We start from the raw sequence: 15,900 nt of genomic DNA on the forward strand, positions 1-15,900 counted from the left end.
AAATATAAAAGTCGAACACGCATTTTGATATCGATTTTTTTCTTTCTCTATTTATAACTTTAATGTATATTTTATAAATAATTGTAATAACAATACAATTGGCGACCTTCCACGTTTCGCTATTTCGAACAAAAGTTTGGATGTATTGAAAATATTTGCTAGTCTAAACCTTATTGTTCTAGAAACATCGTGATTAATGCAGTATATAGGTGGAAAAAAATATAAAGAAATACACACTGATATAAAATTAACATATGTTTTGTAAAGAAATTAATATTAAAATGTATACTTTTAACAAAATACTTAATAAAATAAAGACAGTTTTAATTATATTACAAACAGACATACTTTTCTTATCATTGAAATATTTATCAATGGAATATTTTATATATTAAAATAACTATTGCGAAACATCCTTTCGTCCAAAATACCGTAGTAACTAAAGACGAAGATCTTTCACTAATCTGTATTGCCGGTGATAACATATAGATCCGAGTCACTTACAATGAGACTTATAAGATGCTTAATGTCGTTAAAGAGCAATGGAGACAGCTATGCTTGGAGTTTCGCGTTCGTATATGAAATCACGAGGTACGCAGAAGAAAGAACTAAGGTAAACAAAATGGTTAGATTGCTAATTTGAATTTTCAGAGCGGATCGCTCGTGCAATTTGAGGGACCGGAAAGTTCTAGAAAGGCAACCACGAGGCGGTAGAAGCGGCGTGGGTACACCCCACTAGGTAGATCGTGGATATACAGTTGCAAGAAGCCGTTGGATGTCGGCAACGCAATACCAGTCGCATTGGAAAGAGTTATTCTCGGACTTTCGTTTCGAAATCGAATCAGGAATAAGGCGATCCGCGGAAGAACCAAGTTTACCGACGATTCGCGGAAGAACCAAGTTTACCGACAATCCACAGAAGAACCAAGTTTACCGACGATCCGCGGAAGAACCAAGTTTACCGACGATCCGCGGAAGAACCAAGTTTACCGACGATCCGCGGAAGAACCAAGTTTACCGACGATCCGCGTCAGAACCAAGTTTACCGACGATCCGCGTCAGAACCAAGTTTACCGACGTAGATCTTATAATTGCTTATTTGAAGTCGCAGTGGATGGAACACATCCCTTGTGCAACCAATGGCTGTTGGGGCTGAAAGTTTTTCGTGCGACCACAAGGCAGTAGACGTGGCGTGAGTAGACACCCACTTGATGGATTGACAACATAGTTGTGGTCGCAGGGAATCGATGAGGGAATCAAGGAATGCGGGCAGCGAAAAACCGGGCATCATGGCGATCTTTGAGGGAGACGTATGCCTTGCAGTAAGCATCTATCGGCTTAAAAGAAGAAAGAGTGTAGAGAACATATGGCCGCTAGAGCCTTAAGGTTTCTTGAGTGGAAACCACAGATCCGCAAGCACATCGTAGCACTACCACCAACATCGTAGACAGACGACTTTCTTATCTCTCGTTGAAAATTTCTGGATGCAATGCTTTTTATAGATCCTATTAGAAATCTGGGGGGCAGCCTGCCCAGCTGTGGACATATTAAAACTTCTATCAACTAATTCAATCGACATTACTATATACATATCTAAAATTGTTATAATAAACCACACGATCGTTCAATTACGTCAAATGTGTTCTGGAATTTTGATATCAGTGACTTTGTTATATGCAGCACCTTCCTGTTAAAACCACGTATGATGTTACGAATAGTATTTTAAATGTCATTCATATTAAAGCTGTCGGTTATTTAATTTTCTTCTTATAACTTCGATATTAAAATATTTATTTACTTATTTAAGATTAGTGCTTTTCTATAATCTAACTAACTCTCTGATTTAACCACCAAGTCTACGATATAAGCTTGTCGTTATAATTTCACCCAAAAGACGTCCACTGTTGGACATGGGCCTCTCCCATACACCAGTCTAGCGTCTTCCAACAAGGTAGTCGTTTTAATGCTGGTTGGTCTCAATTTCTGAACCTCCAGGTCTCAAAGGCCATCAGTCATGCAAGTTACACGGTCTACTGCCAATTCAACTTCATAAACCGCTGAGCTGTGTCAGTTACTTTAGTTCTACTACAGATTTTATAACTGACTGGATCGATACTTATTTATTAAAACTTCATTTGTACACCAAAACTGTATAAAGAATCAAAATGAAAATGTTACTAAATAATACTACTACTCTACTACTCCGCTAGCTCAGTGACCCAAAGTGGGTCTTGGCCTCCGAAGCGAGAGACTTCCACTTTCCTCTATCTTGCGCCATCGTCTGCCATTGGCTGACATTCAATTCGCGCAAGTCTGCCTCAACGCGATCGACCCAGCGATACCTGGGTCTATCCACTGGTCTTCGACCCCTCGGTTTTTCCAGGTACGCTACCTTCACGCTCCGATCCGATCCCATTCGCTAAATTACTAAATAATATAAATTGTAAATTAAAAAAAGAACATAACCTTTGAATATTAACTAAAACATAATTGTGTAAGGCATTAATGATATCACAATAAAAAGAATATTTCTATTAACTTATTTATCATAGATTAGATAATCACCTTTTAGCACCTGCTAATTTATTATAGCACTGCTATAACTGAACATATGGATTAACTAATAGCACATCGTTATAAACAATTAACGTTATCAAAAAGCTCATTAAAAATAATTGTTTATGTAACGTTATTAAAAACGTTGAATCATCGCTTGCAGGCGCATTCCATAATTGAATTATTAACGCATTCAGCAGCTAAATAGCTTTAATTAATTTCTATAATGCTTCCTCAAGCGCACGATATATTTTCCCTACAATGCAGTCGAAAAAATCAAAGCTCTAACGTGTGTTTTTTTTATAATTTTAAACATACATTTATTCGTATATGTACACTTTTAACCAAAACTTTTTCGACAAATATTTGCGTGAAATATTTAGTTACCGCTTATAGGTATAGAAGGAAAATATCTATAATAATCCATTATTACGTAAAATTAAATAAATTCCTTTAGTAAATAGATGAATAGATGACGAAATGATATCGCGAATCACATTAAACACCAACGAGTCTATTATGTAGACATTGCCTTTGTCCTTTAAAATTAAAAACAAAATGTTCTTTATTTAAATCGGCAATTACATGCACTTTCGAATTAACATAAAATGTCAGTACCTACAGGAAGCTACCAATGGCTCTGATGGATGCCCACTGGAAGGCATAGACCTCAAAAATCACCACGACGACCGGTCTTTGATCTTCTTCTTCTGACAGGTAATTCTTCGAGCTACGTGGGTTACCTTGTTTCTTCTGCGGATCTTATCATTTCTGATTAGATTTCGCAGCAAAACTCTGAACATAGCTCTCTCCATTGCTCTCTTGGTGACTATAAACCTTCTTACGAAACCCGTCGTATGTGATCACGTCTCGGATCCGCATATCATCACCGGAATATCTGTGTCGGAATACTAACCCATGAAGTCTTAAGACAAATCTACTGTACGTCTTGCCACTTCATACCGCATATTAAATGCCATTTGGGCAACGGTATGATACAAAAAACAGTATTAAAATTAGTTGTTGTTAAGTTTTAATTATATATACGTAATTATCCTTTGTTATCCTCGTAGTTGCATAATATTATTATATTAATAGAAAATGACAACTTCTACAATGTTCTATGGATGACCTAGTGTTGTTTGCTTCCTCTAGTTACTTTATTATTACGTAATTTGATTGTAATAACGACGGTAATATAATCAGTGGCCTAGTATCATTATCGATTCAATTCACAACGGTTAAAAATCCTATTATATTAAGGATATCAATGAATTAACAGAAGATAATGATCTCTTGAGAAAGTCGTAAAATTTCACAAAAATGTAGTAAAATTAAAACACGTAACTCTGGTTTTGCACGTGCCCTTGGCATGTATTGCACTAAGCAACTTGTTACATTGTTCTCTCTCTTATTATCAGCCGATAGATGCCCACTGCAGAGTAGAGCTTCCTTCCGAGATATTTACGTGTCGATATACCATTTTCGCCACGCTTGGCAGGTGGGTTGGCGATCGCAATGTGATATTGTGGTACGCACAATACACTGCTTCCCAGCCTCTAGAACTTGTAAGCAATCCTGTAAATCCTGGCAATCCTATATAATTAATGCACCAAGTGCCAAGTATATGAGATTGTAGTCCGAAAATCGTAACGGCGACCTATGTTCGTCCTCTACTCTTACCGTACCTGTACCACTGTTCGAAATATAAATAAATATCCAGATTTGAATTATTACAGTGTTAAAAACATTTAGGAAATTAATAAAAAAATATTCATGAATGATGTAATGGTAGTGTTTTTTTATTTGAAAGTCGAATTGTAAAGGTTTTTTTTAATATATAAAAGAATTTTGACTCCCATACAGTATATAAAGTGGGTTGACAGAAAAAAAGAGAAAAAAAACCTGTTTAAAATCATTGAAATCCGACAACATTCATTTGAATTTTACAGTTTGCTAACAAAACATTTAGAAGAATATCAAAAATAATCAATTATACAACATTGCAGCATAATTTTCACAGGCGCTTTTTTACATTGATGTATGCATGAATGGTGTATGATGGTTATAAGTTTAAAGGTATAAAAGAAACTATACAAGCTAATTTGTCAGAAAAAAGCTTTTACATTTCTTTCCAATAACACTTGCATTTACGTTAGAACTCTCCGTATTGATGGCCACTACCGCCACAAGAATTTTTGTTTTAAATCATTCTTTTCAAATTCGGTCGAGATTTTGAATTCAAACGCCGTCACTCGTGTAACCGCTGTCATTGCACTTGATTTGATTTTGAGGAACAAATACATATACAGGTGGTTTACATCCGTCTGTTCAACAAAACACACATATGATCACTCTGGAATATGTAACATTATTTTACTTTTCTTTTAAATGCGACAAGTACACATCATATATTTTTAATAATTTATTTGTTATTATTGAAATCCTTGAATCTTGAATAGTACCATTGATTAATTGACAATAAATGAGCTATACATTTACCCCTTTTAAGGTTTTTACTTCGAGAAATAATAAGCCTGTATTTCAAAAAGATGAATAATAGATATTGTGCAACAAACATGAGCTTAGAGTCCTTCTGATAAATTTGAAAGACAGCAAGTGTATAATATCTATTTTCTCTTGTCACTACAATATGGGTCGATATGATAAGTAATGGAGCGGCTCGCGTCACAGGGACAATGCGTGCGATTACTCATACGTCGTACACTCGCGTGCAATAATAACGACCATTATTTTTACGTCATTTTACTTTTTTTGAATTGATTAGTAAATACAATCCTAAATTTTTTTAAGTGTACCAAACCCTACAAATTTACATGAGCATTTTGTATACAAAAACATAGGGAGCTTGTAACTCAGTATAATATTATCAATATCATACTTTGGAAGTAATATATCTAACTAATATTTATTTATTTAGGTACACCAGTACACATAAGTCAATAGTACAGAAAAGTTGTAAAAGTAATTCTTCTATTACGTGTTCTTTTATAGGTGATACAACATTAAAAATTTACTATATACAACCTCATCAAATAAGGGTAATAATTTGGTTGATTTTATATCGTTGCCCCCACCGAATAAAATGGTAAGTCCGAAAATACAACTTTTCAGGGGAGACGAAAACTGATGGACTGAAGATATTACCAGTAATTGGTAATATCTAAATTTTAGCTAAATAAAACAGTGAAAATATTCATTAAAACATAATTGTATCTATCCTTAGCATGCCGAATGCTAGTAAAGTTTTTACTCATATCATATAATCTCTTTATTATTATTTATACTATATATTGTTTATTTAGAGAAAATAAAGATATCTTTGCCTATCTCTGCCATTTTTAGGCAGAAAATTATGAAAAAAATTAACAAAGTGTATTGGAAATGGTAGATTGCAAATATTTAAAAATCCGATAAAAATAATAATGGCGAATGTCTTTTTATTTGGTAGGGACGGCGATATGTTCGTAATCCTGATAAAAAAATCAAATTCTTCATTTATAATTGTCATTTAAATTAATCAAATTTCCTCTCGAAAAACACATATTCCACAGTCCATAAGCAGTGTAGAACAGTACAAAATACAAATAATTATAACATACATATCTTTTATTTTTAATATTATTATTAATTAAAGAAACCTTAAGTATTTTTGAGCACGACTGTACTTTGTCTACGTCCTGCCTGACGCTATCGGTGCGTACAGACTATTCGCCTTCCGTTAATGGCGGCCCACGCACTTGCATTGTACAATCGACGACAGATGGACAATGTCAATGACGACGCCGTGATCAACTTAGTATGCGCATAACTTGGGAGAACATCAATGCAGTTGTAAAAACAAGTACTGTCAAGACGAAAATAGATAGAAATGATTGATAGAAATGACTCAGGGTACAGTCAGGATGAAATAAAGCTCGAATATATATGACAGGTTGATGATTAGAAAAAAATATGCAGTTACATTACCAGCATGAGATTTGGATAAACTTTTAAATAGTTTATCGTACAAATTTCTAAAAGCATCAATAGAATAAGTACAGTCGGAACAAAAAAGCTCAGTAATCTCCGATAGATTAAAAATAATATATATTTATATACAATAAATAATACACTTTACTTACGAGTATAACATGAATTGTTCCGAGCATCAACGGAATAGGCATAGTCGAGTACAGTAAGTATTATAATAGATCGACTCAAAAGTAAATAATTACGATAAAGTATCTAACTGTGTAATTTTTTATAATATCATGAAATGAAATAAACCTTTTTAATGATAATATTAGAACTGCAAAAACTGAAAGAATTATTTCTAATAATGAAACTGTGATATTTATATGAACAATCTTCACATATTACAGTGGCTTATAAAACGAAACAATTGTTTAATATATGTCCTATCTTTTTAATATATATACACCCTACTTCAGTTCGTGCAGGACCAAAGTAAAGGATTTTTTTAACGATTAACTGCAATTACTAACTCCTGATCAGCCAGGTCTAAAGTAGCGTGAGCCGTGATCCAATAATCCGAGAATGGTGTTGTTAGATGATGTTCCACGGTGTTTCGAGTCTCATTTATATATTTAAAAAACATATCCACCTGATAATAACCTCATTCATAATCATTTATTCCTTTATCCCCAAAATGGAACAGAGGGCATCCCCAGTAAGTCGCCATATCAGACGTTCAACAAGCTACACATAAATAACCTAAATTATAGACTCTGTGTTTGGCACTAATCGGTGTAACATAACTCCTGAAGATGCCCCGTCGAGGGCTGAAACACGTGTTAAATGGTTTGGCGGTGGCGGTTGTGTGATTCGCATTGTTTGCCGCATACGCATTTATCAGCGGGCTGGCGGGCGGTGCATTTCATTGCACGACTACCACTGCATTTGCGGAAGTGGCTAAATATTGGTCCTTTTCTTACTTAGGATGGACTTCCGCGAGGTAACGCTTGATTCCATCAAATATGAATGATAGTTAAAATAAAATTATAAAAAATTACTCACCGAAAAGGAATGCTGCAGTCAAGGCATTTACCATCTTCATCACATCCTCCTTCGCAGCCTTCTTCGCAGTCCTTAACGCACCTATCCCCATCATCATTGGCTACATACCCTTCGTTGCATGTGCAAAGGTTCGGCGCAGAACAGAACCCGTTGACACAAGTCTCATCGCAAACTGGAACGCATCCCCTCGTACTATTAGTATACCCTGGCTCACAAACGCATACTTCAGGTCCAACGCACTGTCCACCATCACAAGCACTACATACAGGTTCGCAGGAACCGTTCACACTAGTATAACCTTCCAAACACGTGCACAAATTAGGTGCAGTGCATTCTGAATTAACACAAGCCGATTCACAGACGGGTGAGCATGTGAAGGTGTCTTTAAGTATATATCCAGATGCGCAAGCGCATATGTTCGGTCCGATGCATTTTCCGTTTACGCATTGGCTGTCACATATAGGCACGCAGTTAAAAGTGTCGTCAATAGTATAACCAGGGTCGCATTGATAGCAGTGCGTTGTATTGTGTTGAACAAAACCTTCGTTGCATTTGCAAGTGTTGTTGATATAGCATACAGCGTTTATACATGGAGGTTCGCATGTTGGGATTATGCAAGCGTTTCTGTGCTCCTCGTCGAGGTAGGCTGGGGGGTCGCATTTGCAAATGTCGGGGGCTACGCAGTGACCTCCGCTGCAGCCTGTACTGCATAAAGGCTTGCAGCTGTCGTCTTCGCTCTTATACTGCCATCCGGTACAACAAACAGGTTGATTTTTCACGGAGTACGTCTGGAAAGAGATAGCAGTATTATTACGTATACTTCGTCATGACCATCATTTTTAGACGACCTTGAAAAGATCGTCTGTCCACCTTGTAGGTGAATCTCCAACGCTACTCTTGCCGATTCGTGATCTCCACTCTATACCCTACTATCTCCCAATTCCACTGTATTATATTATGTATGTGTATATATGAAAATATAAGTATTTTTGTATATATATATATATATGTAAAGTAATGTGTGTATTTGTATATATGTACACCCTAAACTGCCCCCTCCTTCATGTTTCTAATATCCATCCAAAGGTTGTATGGTAAAGACCGCCTCTTGTACCATGTGAATTGTTTGTTATATTTTAGTTATTATCTCTGTGTAAAATAGTAGTGTAAATAAATAAATGAAAATTATATATTAATTGTATTACGTTGTATTATTTAGACTAAATACTATCAAATATTTATTAATTTAAACACTTTTTTTATATATTTTATGTATAACGGCGAACTAAATGCCTAAAGCATTCTCTGATTGTTAATAGTTTGACCGCTTAGACCGCAGAGATAGACTAATAAAGACAGGTGAAACCAGTTTTACTAAGTAAAGGCTACTACAAAATATAATTATATATTAATATACCATAATATATATATTTAAATATCTACAGATACTATTTATATAAATATAATAATAAAAAATCCAATTATCGTGGAGACTTCGTCAACCTGTCAAGCAACAGCTTTCGTAACTTCGCTTTGAACGTGCAACGTTTCCTGATTATCCTAATATCGAGGGGGAGTGCGTTCCAGAGAATAATAGATTGATTGTATTGCGAAGAAGTAACTAAAGTCGGTACTATGGGACATTTAAGTAGACTTTATCTTGAGGAACGAAGTGTTTTTTCGTGTGTACTGGATACGAACTTGAATTGAAATGTTAAGAAGACAAGTGAAGTGGGAGAAAAGTGTACATAGAAAGTATACATACAAAGTACAGAGTATATACATACAAAGTACAATGTTGTCGGATAGGCAGCCGTTTTAGCTGAGAACGATAGGATGTTTGCTATTTATTATTTACAAATTTACCTCATTAAAGGTAGCGGAATGATATAGGCGCAAAATAGGAGAATTAAATTTGACTTCTTTCTCTTTTTTATTCCATTACACAGGTGATCATTGTAAATTACTCTATGTGTGTAATATACGTATAAATATATAAAATAGTTTTTTTATGGAATCGAACTTGCTTCTATCGTAGTTCAGGTTGCTTAATAATGTGATTTAAAGATGTATATGTATAAAATAATTTCATTCACGTTTTAGAAAAATATTCAACCGCTCGGAGTATCCGATTAGCAATTTAAATTCAATACGTGGGAGACGTTCCGGCTATGTCTTTATGCAGCCCTCTCTATCGCTCTTTAACTTTCTGAACACGTCCTGCCATCTTCGATCCCAACATCCTTTCTTTATAGCATATATACATATATAAAAATGAATAGAGATAGATATATTCGACTATTTTTTATATTTTTCTTAAATTGTCATAACATCTAGAAGCTTTTGAATTTATGTAACTCTGTGTGAAAAGAATGTTTCTTCACTGGATACCACCCTTATACTGTCATACGATATACAAATACATTTACTTATATTCAATATATTAATAGAGAAATAAAAAAACAAAGCCTACTTTTTTGATAAAAGTAAACCACAAAGGAAATAAAAGATTTGTCAAATTTAGATATTTAAAACAAAAGAATATCGCGTACCATAAAGCAATTAAAATATAAAAGTGATTGTTGGAAGTAATCGTTTTTGATATGACATTATTTAAGATATTTAAACAAAAAATAAAATTATCATACATTTTTATACCTTTTGACTTTTCAGATAGCTTTTGATAGTACGAAGTGTATCGGGTCTAACTTTTATATATTATATAAAGAAAAAAGGGAGAAGCAGTTGGAAGCGGCTTGCATTCAGCGTCCCTATTAAACTCAACAACATTTACTGTCCACCATTTTGTATTTCAAAATCTTAGAAATAAGAATGTGAAAGGAGTTGCATTTTAGATCCCTTTCTATGGTTAATGATATAAAGAAAAATATTTAAAATTACTACAATCAAAGTTCAAACCTCTTTTTTAGATTTCTTCAGCACGCATCTCTTTTTGCCGCACATTTTCTTCGTTTGCACATAGTATATCCTCCATCTTGTTCTTTGAGTACTGTAAACAAATATTTTTATCATTAATAACATTTAATTGGTTACATGTATACATGTATATGTGTGTTGTGTAAACAACACACCTGTAACCAATAACGTTGTATATTTTTTCTATGCACAGAACTCATACTGCCAACTCTAACTCAAGCAAAAAAACGTAACAACATTTATATATATATATATTTATAAATATATATAGATATATATATAATACACCCACACACATTTATTATATATAAATGTGGGCGGGTGTGTGCGTGTGTGTGTGTTTATTTAGTAGCCAGATCGTAGCTTTTTAAACCCAAGACACAGAATGATATAATTCACACTTTGTGCATTAAAAATATAGTATTGCTACTGTTCACAAACAAGTCTCCACATGGTAGGCAGAAGCATCCTCTGCGTACCATATTACCACACTGCGATCTCCAACGCGCCTGCCCAACGCTGCGATATCGTAGATCCCTCCTATAGATATATTTAGAATATGCCAATCCCTTGCAGTAGGCGTCTATGGGCTGAAATATCAGTGCATAGTCTTTAAATTCTAAATTCAAAATATCGTTATTTAATTATGCATTTACATGTGCTTTTGAATCGTCTATTATTTTAACATTATAAGTAATAAGCTACCACAGGCTTAAAACACTGATTTGTTGAGATCAGCCGGCCAGAGACTGCCTAGTGTAGTGTTTTGTTTAATTGCTAAGTTTTATAGGAATTCTGTTGTTGTGGAAATAATAGAATATTTTAAAATTTTTATATAACTTAATAATCTTTTCGAGACGGAGTTTCTCAGAGTAACTCAGTCTCGCCAAGCTATTATAAATAGGCCTCTTTGCTCCAAATGACAACTCAATAGGCTTCAGTCCGATTCTAAGTTAAATTTACACTGAGACTAGATAGTTAAATTCATATAAAGATAAAGATATTTCGTTTATTCAAAATTGTAACTTTTAACAGAACTCTTATTTTATTCTTATTTTATTTTAGTCCCTACTCTGCTTCGGAAGGTGTTATAGGTATGGAGAAGAAATAGGAAGAAACTTCACAAGAAAACATCTTTTAATACAGTTTAACTCAATTTTTTACACATACACTTTTTCAGATATAATCTATATGAAATCAAAATAATCAGGCGACATCACTGCCAAAGATTCTTGACATTTCAACATCGAATAGTATGCTTTTTTGGTCAATTTATTTTTTTATACGTTTTAATATTAATTAAAAAAATCTTTGAGGACTAGACAAAAATCTAAAACCGACTTGATTCTTTTACTACCTGTAAGTTATGTTTTACATCAACACGAATATAGCACAGTTGAATTTTATCGTCCCACTGCTGAACTACAAAACTATACTATAAATAATAACTCAAGATACATTAATCTAAATCAGGGTTAACTTTATGTTAAGAGTAAATTTAATCAATTTCATATCAATAAGAATTAAACGAAAAGCTCAAGAGAGAGAGTAAAAGAGTGATATATAAATGATATATAAAAATGAATGCAAATATAACATAGTTGTAATATATTTTAACCTCCCACTGTTGGACTACGGATCTGATGAGAAATACAGTACATAGGTGCTTCTACATATCTCTTACATATACTATCGTATGTAATAAATATATTTACCCCAATTTTATTTCGACCATATATGTCGTTAATAGAAATTTTGTTTGTCTACACAAGAATGTTTATAGATATTTATAAAAATAGCAATTTAAATATAATTAGCAATAGGAATAAAAATAAATTAATTACTAAATCTTTTGTGGGTTAATATGTACCTAGTTACAATACACTACCACTTAATGTCTCTGAATGATCGTATAATAAATTTATTTACATATTTCCATTTTATTGTACTACAAAACTCTTAACGAAAAAATAAAGAAAACTATGTCTAAGTATATTATGTAATCTACATTTTTTTAAAAATGTATTAAACATTAAAATTGTAATAAATAATAATTTTAATTGTAAAAGGATTTTTTAAGTGTTAAGGACTTATTTTTACGAAGAGAATATTTCAAAAGTGTTCACCACCAAAAACTCAACTGAGTTTGTTGTGGGTTCTTAGATCAGCTCCCGTTTGGAAACCTCATAGCTTTCAGCTTTAAGATGATATTGTAAAGGAGCACGATCTAGGTCTAAATTGACCTCTTGAGGCATTCTTCTCATGGTTTTCACAAGTAATATACTATATATAACCATATCTGAATAAGAATAAATGAATAATTTATTCAAGTCGTCAACATCTTCCACCAAATTTAAAAAAAAAAAAACTTTTATTCTTGTCTTCAACACAATTACATATATTAATAGGATTACATATTTCCATTGCCTTTATAATCTTGAAGAATAAAAGTTTAATTTTAAAGAGGAAGAAGTTTGACTAATTTCTCGAAACTTTCTTCTATTCTTCTAAATTTCAATTTAATAAAATAAATAAACCTTACTGCGTGCTCTTAGCTAGACAGACCCCTGGATCACCAGGCTTCAATGCCTCCGCTGCACCAAACAAATCCAAACAGCACAGCACCAAACACAGGAGCACAACCTTAACACACATTTTAGATTGGCGACTTTAAAAATAAACAGAAGACAAAGGAAGCGAGCGCATTCGGCCACTGCCGATTGATGACGAAGGCGGGGACATTGTGATGGTTGATAACCCAAAGTACGTGAAGCTCACATTATATCTGGCTCATTAACACCAATTTGCAATTATAAACTCTATTTGTATGGTAATGAAATTCATATTCAAATAGATCATGTTCGTAGCTAAAGTTTTATTTGTAGAAAGGACCACGCTACTACTTCCGATGGTATGTTACGAAAATACAGAATAATAAATACGAGAAAAAATTATGAAATCTTTTTTTTTTATTATATAATCTGTTTAAAAATTCTAATAAAGAATATACTGACAATAAATTATATATCATATGTAAATGTCGTTTCAGCAAATAGACATTCACTGCATAGCATAGGCCACCCCCAAAAATATCTAATGGGGAGATACCATAATCACCAAGTATGGCAGACGGTTTGGCGATCGCAGTGTGGTATTATAGTACGCAGAGGACGCCGATGTCCTCTGGAAGCTTATTTATATGCAATGTCAATCATATATAATTAAATCACAAAGTGTGAATTATAAAGGATTGTATTCCGGGAATCAAACCCGCGACCAAGCTACCAATACTCTATTTTGCGATTAATCTTACTGATAAATCATTATATGAATGTTAAGCAAATTAATATACATTTACCACAAAGATTTACATTGGTATATTATCTATTATCTATTGTCTCATGTGAAGTTTTGGCTGTTAGCCTTGCAGCCTTTACAGCTTCATCGGAAACGAGTTCACGGAACGGAGGGGTTCGTGAACTAAATAAAATTACAGAATTCGAGTTTCCAAAACCGTATCTGTACTCGGCGGGGAGACGAGGAAGTCACAAAGGTAGTGGCCGCGAGATAACACCAGCGGGGCCCACCCAGCCAGCCCTCGAGGACACAAACCCAGCACGACCCAGTCGGCCGGCGGAACTCGCGGCTAGCGCGCTTGTCTGGTTAGGGTATATTATCAAATATGGACACATACATGCATCGCAGCCTGCACATGAATCGTTTAGTAGGATCATTAAAAATATCGATACACATCACGTTCAATCTATTTCTTCTGTATTCGTGTTTAGAAAATGTATCTACCTATTATTAAATTTTTTAAGCTTATTGTTGCGGGCATAATTTCTTTATCAATAATAAAATATATGCTACATATATACTAGACAGTTTTAACTAGTGAAAAGTGCTTTGATAAATTTTATATTTAAAATTGTATCGCTGGAATCGAACGCCTAACCTACGACCGCAGGTATCACTCCCCCACCGCTGAACTATCACGGCTATCACATTTAATATTAGGTATAAACAAATGTTTAATTTTCTGTCCCTTTCTAGCGAAATTTAAAAAATAATATCAATTTTTTAAAAATGTATCGGTGTATGCAGATTAAATACAATAAAAGATATTATGTTTTTACGTAAGTAGTTTTACCCCTTTCTTATTATTCTTATTATACCTACAAGAAGTAATTATATCTAAAAAAAATACAATCGTCAGTCTTATCACTCCAGGCTCTCTTACAATTTTAGTATGGAAGTAGAAGTGGCGGTCATTCGATGTATATTCAAACACACATATATTTGTATATATAACACATATGTTTCCTTTTTATTTCATCATATACAAGGGATTTAATGGAGTCAGACGTTACCTTGCGGAAGTCCATCCTAAGTAAGAAAAGGACCAATATTTAGCCACTTCCGCACATGCAGTGGTAGTCGTGCAACAAAGTGCATTGCCCGCCAGAGTCTAGACTCTGTGTTTGGCACTAATCGGTGTAATATAACTCCTGAAGATGCCCCGTGGAGGGGTAAAACACGTGTTGAGTAATTTGGCGGTGGCGGTTGTGTGATTCGCATTGTTTCCCACATACGCATTTATCAGAGGGCTGGCGGGCGGTGCACTTTGTTGCACGACTACCACTGCATGTGCAGAAGTGGCTAAATATTGGTCCTTTTCTTACATGTATAAGGGAATTTCGTGGGACTTAGAAAGTTTTATTTACTATAAACTATATAATACTGTGATCATAAAGTAAGATGAATTTGTTTATAAAATCGCCATCCAATACAACGTGCTTTCGCTAACGCATTTTACAGTCCCCTAGATAGTCGAAATAGCCTTTTTTCGCTATAACCTTCAAGAACTTCTTCGATTCTGTGTATATCAACTTATTCGTGTCAAAACAATGCCTCCACGCATTAGCCTTTTGATTTTGCTGAGTAGCCAGAAGTCACACGGAGCCAAATCAGGTAAATAGGGTGCTGCAGAACGATATGAGTCGAGTTTTAGACGCTTTTTTTTTCCAAAAAATTAAGCATTTTTGGCACTAACGGAAACATTTGTTTGAGACACATAACATCCTTCAAAATGGTTAGAGTTGAGCCAAATGATATTACAACTTTTGACAAACAGGCGCTTGGCAAATATTATAGACAGTCCTACCAACCTAGGAAAAATTACGTGCATTTCTAATTCCTGGGTGTTTTTAAACGGTTTCATTTAGTTCGAACCGTACGGAATTTATTTGTTTATTTATTTGGGTTAAAATTAGAAATCGAAATTAAAGCACCTTTCCGTTGTCAGATTGATCTGAAATTTGGTACACACATTTAATTTAGATGTCAATACAATATAAAAAAATCAAT

General features: G+C 34.0%; 1 protein-coding gene across 1 annotated transcript; it reads right to left on the minus strand.

Annotated features, from left to right (window-relative positions):
* Window positions 1–7,592: 7,592 nt before the first annotated feature.
* On the minus strand, window positions 7,593–10,591 carry LOC137931857 (epidermal growth factor-like protein). The gene is made up of 3 exons (XM_068775368.1): window positions 10,557–10,591; window positions 9,239–9,296; window positions 7,593–8,384 (listed from the first exon to the last, which is right to left on the minus strand). The coding sequence occupies exons 1-3, from the start codon at window positions 10,589–10,591 to the stop codon at window positions 7,593–7,595; spliced, it is 885 nt and encodes a 294-aa protein (XP_068631469.1).
* Between the last annotated feature and the right edge of the window lie 5,309 nt (window positions 10,592–15,900).

This window comes from Battus philenor, unplaced genomic scaffold (genome assembly GCF_028537555.1).
Source record: "Battus philenor isolate CCGP_79_NKW_IND1 unplaced genomic scaffold, ilBatPhil1.0.hap1 SCAF_8, whole genome shotgun sequence".
Taxonomy (NCBI): domain Eukaryota; kingdom Metazoa; phylum Arthropoda; class Insecta; order Lepidoptera; family Papilionidae; genus Battus; species Battus philenor.